This window comes from Berghia stephanieae, chromosome 3, assembly GCF_034508935.2.
Source record: "Berghia stephanieae isolate SIO BIC M18660-M18661 chromosome 3, UCSD_Bste_1.3, whole genome shotgun sequence".
In the NCBI taxonomy this organism is placed as follows: Eukaryota; Metazoa; Mollusca; class Gastropoda; order Nudibranchia; family Aeolidiidae; genus Berghia; species Berghia stephanieae.
Genome location: NC_088362.1, coordinates 60,719,504 through 60,734,503, shown reverse-complemented (window position 1 = coordinate 60,734,503; position 15,000 = coordinate 60,719,504). Strand labels below are relative to the sequence as shown.

The 15,000-nt window shown below is 35.8% G+C and overlaps 1 protein-coding gene across 5 annotated transcripts in view; it reads right to left on the bottom strand.

The window, feature by feature from the left end:
• The window catches only part of LOC144968118 (uncharacterized), a gene marked incomplete in the record, with an annotated part of 113,039 nt that overhangs the window by 47,266 nt on the left and 50,773 nt on the right, over window positions 1-15,000 (bottom strand). For 3 of the 5 annotated variants that reach the window (XM_078906120.1, XM_078906123.1, XM_078906124.1), the window contains 9 exon segments: window positions 1-115; window positions 1,142-1,264; window positions 6,282-6,404; window positions 6,633-6,755; window positions 7,785-7,907; window positions 9,314-9,436; window positions 12,246-12,368; window positions 12,597-12,719; window positions 13,745-13,866. The exon segment at window positions 1-115 is cut by the window's left edge and continues 8 nt beyond it. In XM_078906120.1, coding sequence (XP_078762246.1) covers window positions 1-115; window positions 1,142-1,264; window positions 6,282-6,404; window positions 6,633-6,755; window positions 7,785-7,907; window positions 9,314-9,436; window positions 12,246-12,368; window positions 12,597-12,719; window positions 13,745-13,866 — 1,098 coding nt within the window. 5 annotated transcript variants of the gene reach the window in all.

The following is a 15,000-nucleotide window of genomic DNA, read 5'->3' as shown; positions in this document are numbered from 1 at the left end:
CAGGCAGATCCATCCCAATATTGTGTGATTCCGACACAGTCACAGATTTTACTTATACAGGACAAACTACCTTGACATTCATGGTTGTAGGTACAAGTCGTATCCTTTTTCTTTTCTGTTGATACAAAAAAAATGATTCTATTAAACTAAAATAGTCACATGCTGGTTGACGAAAAATCACAAATTTGTCAGATATCAATTTTCTGCCTTGATCAATTTTGTAAAATTTTTATTTGAAGATAAGCCTTGTAAATGATTGAACAAAAACCCAATATCATCTCTAAAGGAAAACAATCTACGTCACTTCTTCATTTCACAATTTATCCTTTATGTTACGAAGTAAACCTGTGATGTACAAAATAGTCCAACCAGTGGGATGAAGATTTTTTGATGTCATATGGATTACATCCGAATACAGGACACTGTTCAAATTTTTTTGATTATCGTACATTGTGACTCAGTTTTCTTTGTTGTTGTTTGGAGGTTTGGATTATATATTTTAGAATATTTTTTTTCGGGTTGTTTTATTTTCTTTGCGGGATTTTTGTTGGGTTTTTTGGGGGATTTTTGTTGTTGTTTTTGGGTTTTTGTTTGTTTGTTTTTTTTTTGTTTTTTTTTTGGGGGGGGGGGGGGGGTTCTTTTTAAACCAGCTCTGGAAATTTTGACATCGAGGATCATACACAGCTTTTCAGATATATATTTTGCATCAGTGCCTGCTCCCCAATTTTTCCAACAAAATCTTACAACATACAATCCAGATTTTTTGAACACCATTCATTGCTGTATTCTATAGCCACTTGTCGAAATCCAAGAAAGTTACTCAAAATAACCACAAACCACTGAGATGGGATATTTAAAATCATTCAAACAAGGTCTTTAGAAGTTTCTCGAAATTGTTCAATCCTTTACAAAATAGTACCATGGGTAGTAGTCCGAGTAATATTTTCAACTCAAGACTGAATGGTAATATTTTCACTGTAATATTTTCAATGTTAACATCTTTTCAATAAAAAGAAAGTCATTCAAATGTTGGAAAAAGTCTTGTTTACTGACTTGACCACCGGAATAACTTAACTCAAATAAAAGATTCTCTAGACTCTGATAGAAGAAAATAAATTATGTGAAAGTTAAATGGACTTACGGGGTTGACAGGCAGATCCATCCCAATATTGTGTGATTTTGACACAGTCACAGATTTTACTTATACAAGACAAACTACCTTGACATTCATGGTTGTAGGTACAAGTCGTATCCTTTTTCTTTTCTGTTGATACAAAAAATATGATTCTATTAAACTAAAATAGTCACATGCTGGTTGACGAAAAATCACAAATTTGTCAGATATCAATTTTCTGCCTTGATCGATTTTGTAAAATTTTTATTTAAAGATAAGCCTTGTAAATGATTGTAAACAAAAACCCAATATCATCTCTAAAGGAAAACAATTTACGTCACTTCTTCATTTCACAATTTATCCTTTATGTTACAAAGTAAACACTGTGATGTACAAAATAGTCCAACCAGTGGGATGAAGATTTTTTGATGTCACATGGAATACATCCGAATACTGTACACTGTTCACATTTTTTTGATTATCGTACATTGTGACTCAGTTTTCTTTGTTGTTTTTTGGAAGTGGGCCTTATATATTCTAGATTTTTTTTTTCGGGTTGTTTTATTTTCTTTGTGGGATTTTTTAAATATTATTTTTGGTTGTTTTTTTTTGTTTTTTTTTTTTGTCTTTTTTTTTTGTTATTTTTTTTGGGGGGCGGGGTTCTTTTTAAACCAGCTCTGGAAATTTTGACACCCAGGATCATACACAGCTTTTCAGATATATATTTTGCACCAGTGCCTGCTCCCCAATTTTTCCAACTAAATCTTACAACATACAATCTAGATTTTTTGAACACCATTCATTGCTGTATTCTATAGCACTTGTCCAAATCCAAGAAAGTCATTTGTTTATTTGTGATATTATTGTAGTCATGAGTGATAAGAACATTGACTTAAGTGAAATCGACTTATGTGGAGTTTGTTGGGTTTTTTTCACTACTATTATATAGGAAGAAGGGGGAGGGACCAAAAAAAAAAATCAACTTAGGTAAAAATCAACTTAAGCAATGTCGACATATCCAGAGTGTACTATGTCTCTAAGACTTATGATTGTGATGATGAATTCGTTGTCAAGTATGATGATGATATCTCTAAGACTTAAGATTGTGATGTTGACTAGTGCGGGGCGGTCCTTGGCAAGCTTAAGGACCACGGTCCTACGGTCCTTGGGAAATGAAGACCGCAAGGACCGGTCCTTTTCGACATTGAACATTCCTGAGAGACTGTTGGAAATTAGAACCGTTTGACCTTTGAGACCGTGGGATCGTTCATTCTTGAACTGTTAAAGACCGCTACACGATGAAAACCGTGGTCTACAGGAGTAAAACACACGGAGTAGTCACACTCATTTCAAATTGTAACCTAATTAGAGAAGAGGGGTGATGCCTTCTTTATTTGCTCACCGTACTTCATTGTTACTTCGATAATTTAATAAAATTTGAAATTTATCCCCATTAACGGAGATAATGGCATCGCCCAAGGCGTTGATCGAGTTGTTCGGGGCGTTGATACACACACGCAACTCCTACCCCCCCCCCCTCCCCCCCCCCCCCACACACACACACACATTAGAGGGCAGCGAGCATTGAAGAGTAAGAGAGAGACGTGAAGTTATAATAAGAGGGGGTGGATGAGGTAATAAGAGGGGTCGATGGTGACTTTTCGCCAGATCTAACAAACTCAGCTACCCATTCATTGCTGAGTAGACAGGGATTTAGAAAAAACTCGAATGCACCCGGGATCGATCTCTGGCCCTTTGCGTATAAAGAGAGTGCTCTATCAACTGAGCTATCGGGGTCCCCAAATATTCTATTGGACTTTTTTAAAATTCAGACGTTATAACTGGTTTTTTTGGAAGGAAGAAACTAATGAAACTCATATTATTTGATTAGTAAAAACACCAAACGAAATTTTAATATAATTGTATTATTTTAAATGACAACACTGCGATAGAAAGGACGTGGTGACAAGAGATGACAAAAGAAAACAAAGAATCGGATTTGCTACTTGCTAGGTTCGAACACACACACACACACACACCACACACACAACACACAAACACACACATCTTTAGTAGTCACATACATTTCAAACAATAACCATTAGAGAAGAGGGGTCATGCCTTCACATAGATCATTGTCATTGCGATCATTATGGTGTAGTAAATTTTGAAATTTACCCGTATAATGGAATGTCCAAGGCGTGCGCCTCCTGTTCCCCCATCTCACACACGAAAGGGCGGTTTGCGGAGTGAAGGTTGGTGGTCGTCTGCCTGTATGGTCGTCTGTGTCGTTTAGTGTATGGCAAAGGGGGTGGGTGCGATTAATTAAGTGGGATGGGTGGTGATTGGTGGAAGATAGGCAACCGAAGGCAACGAATCGCTGGGGAAGTAGTAGGCTATGGCGGAGACGAAGGTGATCAGACCGGTCTTCAGCGCGGCACTAGTTGAAAGGTGATAAGAAGTGAGGACCGCCGCCGGTCTTCACTATGGGACCGATCCCCGGTTCACAGCTAAAAGACCGTGGGACTAATGTTGACTTCATTGTCAAGTATGATGATGATATCTCTAAGACTTAATTAAGAATGTGATGTTGACTTCGTTGTCAAGTATGATGATGATATCTCTAAGACTTAAGATTGTGATGTTGACTTTGTTGTCAAGTATGATGATGATATCTCTAAGAATTTTCCAATCGTGGATTAATGGTATATATACTTCAGATTTCATAATCTTAAGCTTTTTCAAAATCTAAGGCTGCATACACAGTTCATGTAAATTTATCACACGGTGTATAATGAGATAGTGGCCAATAAGTGTACCCTTGATTTAAAAATAGTCCTTGTGTGTTATTATTCAGAAATTGTTATAAACAAAACAGACAGAGACAACGCTGTTAATGGCCCGGTACTTAACTTACACCTGAGTACGGTGAGAGAATGTAAGTAAAAAGCCTTCTTCAAGGACTCAACTATGCGCTGAGCAAGACCCGAACCCAGGATCTTCCAATCCAAAAGCGAGTGTCATACCACTAGACACATAGCTGCATATTGATTTTAATATCTGTAAAAAATGGTGTAAACAAAGTTCTTAACTATTTAACTGCCTTACTCTGCATGCAAAAACATGTGTTTAAAAATTTGGCCAGAAAACTCATCCTTCAAATATCAATAAATTTAAATGACCCTCATCTTAGAAAAAAAAATATCAAGGTTTGAGAGTTTTTGCCAAGTTGAGTGTCATTTAAATCGATCGATATTTGAAGGACAAGTTTTTTGGTCACATATTTGAATACATGTTATTCCAGCGTACAACAGTTAACAGGTAAATAGAAAGATCTCTAAAATCAGAGCGGATATCACGGGTGTCAAGCCAGCTGCTGTCATAGTCTTTTTCAATGCTCATAAACGATCTCCAATGGAACCCGCTACATGAAAGACGTTCCATCAACAAACTCCTCATATTCCACAAAGCACATCCAAACGGATAACTCGAAATTCCAACTATCCATTTGAAACGGAAAAGCAATAAAACAAGAAACTCAGCATTTAATTTTGAAATCCCTCACTCAAGAACAAATCATTATCTTTTCTCTTTCTTCCACTCCAACCAATTGTAAACAAGCCCTTTCTATTGATGACTTTAAAAAATCACTCCCTGCTTCCCTCTTAAACCCCTGTTATTGAAAAATCGGCCATACAATCTTCAGCCTGAAGCTTGGCCTTAACAGAAGAAGAAGAAGAAGAAGAAGAAGAAGAAGAAGAAGAAGAAGAAGAAGAAGAAGAAGAAGAAGAAGAAGAAGAAGAAGAAGAAGAAGAAGAAGAAGAAAGAAAGAAAAGAAGAAGAAGAAGAAGAAGAAGAAGAAGAAGAAGAAGAAGAAGAAGAAGAAGAAGAAGAAGAAGAAGAAGAAGAAGAGAAGAAGAAGAAGAAGAAGAGAAGAGAAGAAGAAGAGAAGAAAGAAGAAGAAGAGAAAGAAGAAGAGAAGAAGAAGAAGAAGAAGAAGAAGAAAGAAGAAAGAAGAAGAAGAAGAAGAAGAAAAAAAGAAGAAGAAGAAGAACTTGAATATTTGTGGCTATGTGGTCCGGTGGTATGAGACTCGCTTCCAGATCGGAAGGTCCTGAGTTCAATCCTCGCTCGGCTCATAGTTGAGTCCTTGGAGAAGGCTCTTTACTCACATCCTCTCACCATACTCAGGTGTAAAATAGGACCTGACCGTTAACAGCATTGTCTCTGTCAGAAAAAAAATTGTAACATCACCTAACAGGCGTCATGTCCCGTCCTAAATGTTAAATGTTGCTGTTGGCCAGTGACCCCTTGTAAAGCACTTTGAGCACATTTAGTGGATATTGAGCTATATAAAAGCTCAATATTAACAGAAAACTCACCTTTTTGTCTCATGATTTCTATTTTGTAAATCAACTTTTTTTTTCTATCATGTGTGTAAATGTCATGTCCATTGCTATGTAAGTCATTGAAATACACATATTGTCTTTGCTTGTGTAAAAACTAAAAATAAAATAAAAATTCTCTTTATTCATCCCATTGGAGAAATTTGTCTTTAGAGTCTACACCAAGGGAAGACCCAGGCGTCAGCCACAGAGCAGTGCCGCAAAGTGAGCTAGGGAGAGGTGACTTGCTCAAGGCCACACAGTGCAGTGACGGGTAATCAAGCTCAGTACCATTAGGGTACGATGACAAGACCGTACCGCTGAGTCACACTGCCCCTTATAACACCTAAGAGTGCTATATGGATTCTGTGAGCTATATAAATATATTTGTGCACCTATGTGGTCCTGTGGTATGACACTCGCTTTTGGATCGGAATCTCCTGGGTTCGAGCCTCGCTCGGTGAAGAGTTGAGTCCTTGGAAAAGGCTCTTTACTCACATTCTCTCACTGTACTCAGGTGTAAAATGAGTACCTGGCCATAAACAGCCTTGTCTCTGTCGGAAAAAAAAGCAGTAGCGCCTAACAGGAGTCATTTCTATATGTTTTGTGTTGCTGTTGGACAGGGACCCTTTGTAAAGCACTTTGAGCACGTTTAGAGGATATTGCGCTATATAAAAGCTCAATTTTTGGGTTTTCTTTTTTTATATAATTATATATTTATTGATCAACTATATCCCTATCTTACACACATTAAAATGGTATAATATAAGACAACTACTTACTTGCTTTACATAATTTGTTGTCCTCAACGTATTCTGTGTCCTGGCAATTACACACATTATTCAGACAGGTCAATGTTTCTCGGCATTCATCAGATGTAACACATGGGTCAAACAACGTCTTTCCTGGTAAATAAAGAAATTTGCGCACTCATTAATATACCATGGAAACAATGATATTGTTTTTGTTCTTATCGTTTTTAAGGGTTTTACGGCGCTTGCAACACATTAAGGTCATATCAGCACCAGTAAAAAGGAAGAAAATGGGATAGTAAAATAACTTAACTCCAAATAAAAAGAGTCTCTAGACTCTGATAGAGGAAAATAAATTATGTGAAAGTTAAATGGACTTACGGGGTTGACAGGCAGATCCATCCCAATATTGTGTGATTCCGACACAGTCACAGATTTTACTTATACAGGACAAACTACCTTGGCATTCATGGTTGTAGGTACAAGTCGTATCCTTTTTCTTTTCTGTTGATACAAAAAAAATGATTCTATTAAACTAAAATAGTCACATGCTGGTTGACGAAAAATCACAAATTTGTCAGATATCAATTTTCTGCCTTGATCAATTTTGTAAAATTTTTATTTGAAGATAAGCCTTGTAAATGATTGAAACAAAAACCCAATATCATCTCTAAAGGAAAACAATCTACGTCACTTCTTCATTTCACAATTTATCCTTTATGTTACAAAGTAAACCTGTGATGTACAAAATAGTCCAACCAGTGGGATGAAGATTTTTTGATGTCATATGGATTACATCTGAATACAGGACACTGTTCAAATTTTTTTGATTATCGTACATTGTGACTCAGTTTTCTTTGTTGTTGTTTGGAGGTTTGGATTATATATTTTAGAATATTTTTTTTCGGGTTGTTTTATTTTCTTTGCGGGATTTTTGTTGGGTTTTTTTGGGGATTTTTGTTGTTGTTTTGGGTTTTTGTTTGTTTGTTTCTTTTTTGTTTTTTGTTTTTTTGGGGGGGGGGGTGTTCTTTTTAAACCAGCTCTGGAAATTTTGACATCGAGGATCATACACAGCTTTTCAGATATATATTTTGCATCAGTGCCTGCTCCCCAATTTTTCCAACAAAATCTTACAACATACAATCCAGATTTTTTGAACACCATTCATTGCTGTATTCTATAGCCACTTGTCGAAATCCAAGAAAGTTACTCAAAATAACCACAAACCACTGAGATGGGATATTTAAAATCATTCAAACAAGGTCTTTAGAAGTTTCTCGAAATTGTTCAATCCTTTACAAAATAGTACCATGGGTAGTAGTCCGAGTAATATTTTCAACTCAAGACTGAATGGTAATATTTTCACTGTAATATTTTCAATGTTAACATCTTTTCAATAAAAAGAAAGTCATTCAAATGTTGGAAAAAGTCTTGTTTACTGACTTGACCACCGGAATAACTTAACTCCAAATAAAAAGATTCTCTAGACTCTGATAGAAGAAAATAAATTATGTGAAAGTTAAATGGACTTACGGGGTTGACAGGCAGATCCATCCCAATATTGTGTGATTTTGACACAGTCACAGATTTTACTTATACAAGACAAACTACCTTGACATTCATGGTTGTAGGTACAAGTCGTATCCTTTTTCTTTTCTGTTGATACAAAAAATATGATTCTATTAAACTAAAATAGTCACATGCTGGTTGACGAAAAATCACAAATTTGTCAGATATCAATTTTCTGCCTTGATCGATTTTGTAAAATTTTTATTTAAAGATAAGCCTTGTAAATGATTGTAAACAAAAACCCAATATCATCTCTAAAGGAAAACAATTAACGTCACTTCTTCATTTCACAATTTATCCTTTATGTTACAAAGTAAACACTGTGATGTACAAAATAGTCCAACCAGTGGGATGAAGATTTTTTGATGTCACATGGAATACATCCGAATACTGTACACTGTTCAAATTTTTTTGATTATCGTACATTGTGACTCAGTTTTCTTTGTTGTTTTTTGGAAGTGGGCCTTATATATTCTAGATTTTTTTTTTTCGGGTTGTTTTATTTTCTTTGTGGGATTTTTTAAATATTATTTTTGGTTGTTTTTTTTTGTTTTTTTTTTTTGTCTTTTTTTTTGTTATTTTTTTTGGGGGGGCGGGGTTCTTTTTAAACCAGCTCTGGAAATTTTGACACCCAGGATCATACACAGCTTTTCAGATATATATTTTGCACCAGTGCCTGCTCCCCAATTTTTCCAACTAAATCTTACAACATACAATCTAGATTTTTTGAACACCATTCATTGCTGTATTCGATAGCCACTTGTCCAAATCCAAGAAAGTTATTTGTTTATTTGTGATATTATTGTAGTCATGAGTGATAAGAACATTGACTTAAGTGACATATACTTATGTGGAGTTTATTTGGGTTTTTTTCCCTACTATTATATAGGAAGAAGGGGGAGGGACCAAGAAAAAAAAATCAACTTAGGTAAAAATCAACTTAAGCAATGTCGACATATCCAGAGTGTACTATGTCTCTAAGACTTATGATTGTGATGATGAATTCGTTGTCGAGTATGATGATGATATCTCTAAGACTTAAGATTGTGATGTTGACTTCGTTGTCAAGTATGATGATGATATCTCTAAGACTTAATTAAGGATGTGATGTTGACTTCGTTGCCAAGTATGATGATGATATCTCTAAGACTTAAGATTGTGATGTTGACTTTGTTGTCAAGTATGATGATGATATCTCTAAGAATTTTCCAATCTCGGATTAATGGTATATATACTTCAGATTTCATAATCTTAAGCTTTTTCAAAATCTAAGGCTGCATACACAGTTCATGTAAATTTATCACACAGTGTATAATGAGATAGTGGCCAATAAGTGTACCCTTGATTTAAAAATAGTCCTTGTGAGTTATTATTCAGAAATTGTTATAAACAAAACAAATCTCAAGAAAGATAGCTAGATGTATGTTTTTGTAATAAACTTCTGTAAGTTGATTTATCTCAAGAAAATCACTTAGCAAAAAAAGAAAACTTACTTGGTTCACAATGATTGTTAGCAGATCTGTACTCATCAGACTTACAGCCACATTGTCCTCCGACACAAGACAGGGAATTCTGACATTCAGAAGTCAAGGAACATGAGGCCTGAAAAGTCTTTCCTGTAAGAGAAGAATAGTTTGGAAAACAGTTGGTGTACTTTTTAAATGTTGACCTGTTAGTTGTGCTTACAATCCACCTGCCCTGCCCCCACACTAAAAAAAAAATTGAGCTTTTAAATAGCGCAATATCCCCTTAATGTGCCCAAGGTGCTTTACAAGGGGTCCTTGGCCAACAGCAACATTTAACATTTAGGACGGGACATGACGTCTGTTAGGCGATGTTACAATTTTTTCAGACAGAGGCAACATTGTTAATGGCCAAGTACTTAACTTACACCTGAGTACGGTGAGAGAATGCAAGTAAAAAGCCTTCTTCAAGGACTCAACTATGCGCCGAGCAAGACCCGAACCCAGGATCTTCCAATCCAAAAGCGAGTGTCATACCACTAGACACATAGCTGCATATTGATTTTAATATCTGTAAAAAATAGTGTAAACAAAGTTCTTAACTATTTAACTGCCTTACTCTGCATGCAAAAACATGTGTTTAAAAATTTGGCCAGAAAACTCATCCTTCAAATATCAATAAATTTAAATGACCCTCATCTTAGTAAAAAAAAATGTCAAGGTTTGAGAGTTTTTGCCAAGTTGAGTGTCATTTAAATCGATCAATATTTGAAGGACAAGTTTTTTGGTCACATATTTGAATACATGTTATTCCAGCGTACAACAGTTAACAGGTAAATGGAAAGATCTCTAAAATCAGAGCGGATAGCACGGGTGTCAAGCCAGCTGCTGTCATAGTCTTTTTCAATGCTCATAAACGATCTCAAATGGAACCCGCTACATGAAAGACGTTCCATCAACAAACTCCTCATATTCCACAAAGCACAAAACGGAAAACTCGAAATTCCAACTATCCATTTGAAACGGAATAGCAATAAAACAAGAAACTCAGCATTTAATTTTGAAATCCCTCACTCAAGAACTTACTTACTTACTTATCCGAACCAGCGACCACCTGAGCTCTAGCCCTTCGGTCTTCACTCAAGAACAAACCATTATCTTTTCTCTTTTTTCCACTCCAGCATCCGACTTTGGACCTCCCTAACAACCAATTGTAAACAAGCCCTTTCTACTGATGACTTTAAAAAATCACTCCCTGCTTCCCTCTAAAACCCCTGTTATTGAAAAATCGGCCATACAATCTTCAGACTGAAGCCTTGGCCTTAACAGAAGAAGAAGAAGAAGAAGAAGAAGAAGAAGAAGAAGAAGAAGAAGAAGAAGAAGAAGAAGAAGAAGAAGAAGAAGAAGAAGAAGAAGAAGAAGAGGAGGAGGAGGAGGAGGAGGAGGAGGAGGAGGAGGAGGAGGAGGAGGAGGAGGAGGAGGAGGAGGAGGAGAGAAGAAGAAGAAGAAGAAGAAGAAGGAAGAAGAAGAAGAAGAAGAAGAAGAAGAAGAAGAAGAAGAAGAAGAAGAAGAAGAAGAAGAAGAAGAAGAAGAAGAAGAAGAAGAAGAAGAAGAAGAAAGAAGAAGAAGAAGAAGAAGAAGAAGAAGAAGAAGAAGAAGAAGAAGAAGAAGAAGAAGAAGAAGAAGAAGAAGAAGAAGAAGAAGAAGAAGAGAAGAGAGAAGAGAAGAAGAAGAAGAAGAAGAAGAAGAAGAAGAAGAAGAAGAAGAAGAAGAAGAAGAAGAAGAAGAAGAAGAAGAAGAAGAAGAAGAAGAAGAAGAAGAAGAAGAAGAAGAAGAAGAAGAATGAAACTTGAATATTTGTGGCTATGTGGTCCAGTGGTATGAGATTCGCTTTCAGATCGGAAGGTCCTGAGTTCAATCCTCGCTCGGCTCATAGTTGAGTCCTTGGAGAAGGCTCTTTACTCACATCCTCTCACCATACTCATGTGTAAAATGAGACCTGACCGTTAACAGCATTGTCTCTGTCAGAAAAAAAAATTGTCACATCACCTAACAGGCGTCATGTCCCGTCCTAAATGTTAAATGTTGCTGTTGGCCAGTGACCCCTTGTAAAGCACTTTGAGCACATTTAGTGGATATTGAGCTATATAAAAGCTCAATATTAACAGAAAACTCACCTTTTTGTCTCATGATTTCTATTTTGTAAATCAACTTTTTTTTCTATCATGTGTGTAAAATGTCATGTCCATTGCTATGTAAGTCATTAAAATATACATATTGTCTTTGCTTGTGTAAAAACTAAAAATAAAATAAAAATTCTCTTTATTCATCCCATTGGAGAAATTTGTCTTTAGGGTCTACACCAAGGGAAGACCCAGGCATCAGCCACAGAGCAGTACCGCAAAGTGAGCTAGGGAGAGGTGACTTGCTCAAGGCCATACAGTGCAGTGACGGGTAATCGAGCTCAGTACCTTTCGGGTACGATGACAAGACCGTACCGCTGAGTCACACTGCACCTTATAACACCTAAGAGTGCTATATGGATTCTGTGAACTATATAAATATATTTGTGCACCTATGTGGTCCTGTGGTATGACACTCGCTTTTGGATCGGAATCTCCTGGGTTCGAGCCTCGCTCGGTGAAGAGTTGAGTCCTTGGAAAAGGCTCTTCACTCACATTCTCTCACTGTACTCAGGTGTAAAATGAGTACCTGGCCATAAACAGCCTTGTCTCTGTCTGAAAAAAAAGCAGTAGCGCCTAACAGGAGTCATTTCTATATGTTTTGTGTTGCTGTTGGCCAGGGACCCTTTGTAAAGCACTTTGAGCACGTTTAGAGGATATTGCGCTATATAAAAGCTCAATTTTTGGGTTTTCTTTTTTTATATAATTATATATTTATTGATCAACTATATCCCTATCTTACACACATTAAAATGGTATAATATAAGACAACTACTTACTTGCTTTACATAATTTGTTGTCCTCAACGTATTCTGTGTCCTGGCAATTACACACATTATTCAGACAGGTCAATGTTTCTGGGCATTCATCAGATGTAACACATGGGTCAAACAACGTCTTTCCTGGTAAATAAAGAAATTTGCGCACTCATTAATATACCATGAAAACAATGATATTGTTTTTGTTCTTATCGTTTTTAAGGGTTTTACAGCGCTTGCAACACATTAAGGTCATATCAGCACCAGTAAAAAGGAAGAAAATGGGATAGTAAAATAACTTAACTCCAAATAAAAAGAGTCTCTAGACTCTGATAGAGGAAAATAAATTATGTGAAAGTTAAATGGACTTACGGGGTTGACAGGCAGATCCATCCCAATATTGTGTGATTCCGACACAGTCACAGATTTTACTTATACAGGACAAACTACCTTGGCATTCATGGTTGTAGGTACAAGTCGTATCCTTTTTCTTTTCTGTTGATACAAAAAAAAATGATTCTATTAAACTAAAATAGTCACATGCTGGTTGACGAAAAATCACAAATTTGTCAGATATCAATTTTCTGCCTTGATCAATTTTGTAAAATTTTTATTTGAAGATAAGCCTTGTAAATGATTGAAACAAAAACCCAATATCATCTCTAAAGGAAAACAATCTACGTCACTTCTTCATTTCACAATTTATCCTTTATGTTACAAAGTAAACCTGTGATGTACAAAATAGTCCAACCAGTGGGATGAAGATTTTTTGATGTCATATGGATTACATCCGAATACAGGACACTGTTCAAATTTTTTTGATTATCGTACATTGTGACTCAGTTTTCTTTGTTGTTGTTTGGAGGTTTGGATTATATATTTTAGAATATTTTTTTTCGGGTTGTTTTATTTTCTTTGCGGGATTTTTGTTGGGTTTTTTTGGGGATTTTTGTTGTTGTTTTTGGGTTTTTGTTTGTTTTTTTTTTGTTTTTTTTTTTGGGGGGGGGGGGTGTTCTTTTTAAACCAGCTCTGGAAATTTTGACATCGAGGATCATACACAGCTTTTCAGATATATATTTTGCATCAGTGCCTGCTCCCCAATTTTTCCAACAAAATCTTACAACATACAATCCAGATTTTTTGAACACCATTCATTGCTGTATTCTATAGCCACTTGTCGAAATCCAAGAAAGTTACTCAAAATAACCACAAACCACTGAGATGGGATATTTAAAATCATTCAAACAAGGTCTTTAGAAGTTTCTCGAAATTGTTCAATCCTTTACAAAATAGTACCATGGGTAGTAGTCCGAGTAATATTTTCAACTCAAGACTGAATGGTAATATTTTCACTGTAATATTTTCAATGTTAACATCTTTTCAATAAAAAGAAAGTCATTCAAATGTTGGAAAAAGTCTTGTTTACTGACTTGACCACCGGAATAACTTAACTCCAAATAAAAAGATTCTCTAGACTCTGATAGAAGAAAATAAATTATGTGAAAGTTAAATGGACTTACGGGGTTGACAGGCAGATCCATCCCAATATTGTGTGATTTTGACACAGTCACAGATTTTACTTATACAAGACAAACTACCTTGACATTCATGGTTGTAGGTACAAGTCGTATCCTTTTTCTTTCTGTTGATACAAAAAATATGATTCTATTAAACTAAAATAGTCACATGCTGGTTGACGAAAAATCACAAATTTGTCAGATATCAATTTTCTGCCTTGATCGATTTTGTAAAATTTTTATTTAAAGATAAGCCTTGTAAATGATTGTAAACAAAAACCCAATATCATCTCTAAAGGAAAACAATTTACGTCACTTCTTCATTTCACAATTTATCCTTTATGTTACAAAGTAAACACTGTGATGTACAAAATAGTCCAACCAGTGGGATGAAGATTTTTTGATGTCACATGGAATACATCCGAATACTGTACACTGTTCACATTTTTTTGATTATCGTACATTGTGACTCAGTTTTCTTTGTTGTTTTTTGGAAGTGGGCCTTATATATTCTAGATTTTTTTTTTCGGGTTGTTTTATTTTCTTTGTGGGATTTTTTAAATATTATTTTTGGTTGTTTTTTTTTGTTTTTTTTTTTTGTCTTTTTTTTTTGTTATTTTTTTTGGGGGGCGGGGTTCTTTTTAAACCAGCTCTGGAAATTTTGACACCCAGGATCATACACAGCTTTTCAGATATATATTTTGCACCAGTGCCTGCTCCCCAATTTTTCCAACTAAATCTTACAACATACAATCTAGATTTTTTGAACACCATTCATTGCTGTATTCTATAGCCACTTGTCCAAATCCAAGAAAGTCATTTGTTTATTTGTGATATTATTGTAGTCATGAGTGATAAGAACATTGACTTAAGTGAAATCGACTTATGTGGAGTTTGTTGGGTTTTTTTCACTACTATTATATAGGAAGAAGGGGGAGGGACCAAGAAAAAAAAATCAACTTAGGTAAAAATCAACTTAAGCAATGTCGACATATCCAGAAATGTACTATGTCCCCTAAGACTTATGATTGTGATGAGAAAATTTTTGTCAAGTATTTATGATGATATCTCTAAGACTTAAGATTGTGAGTTGACTAGTGGGGGGGGGCGGTCCCCTTTGGGAAGCTTAAAGGGCCACGGTCCCTACGGTCCTTGGGGAAAAGAAGGGCCGCAAGGACCCGGTCCTAGGACCCCCTTTTCCCACATTGAACATTCCTGAAAAGACTGTTGGGGAAAATTTGAAAACCCTTTGACCTTTG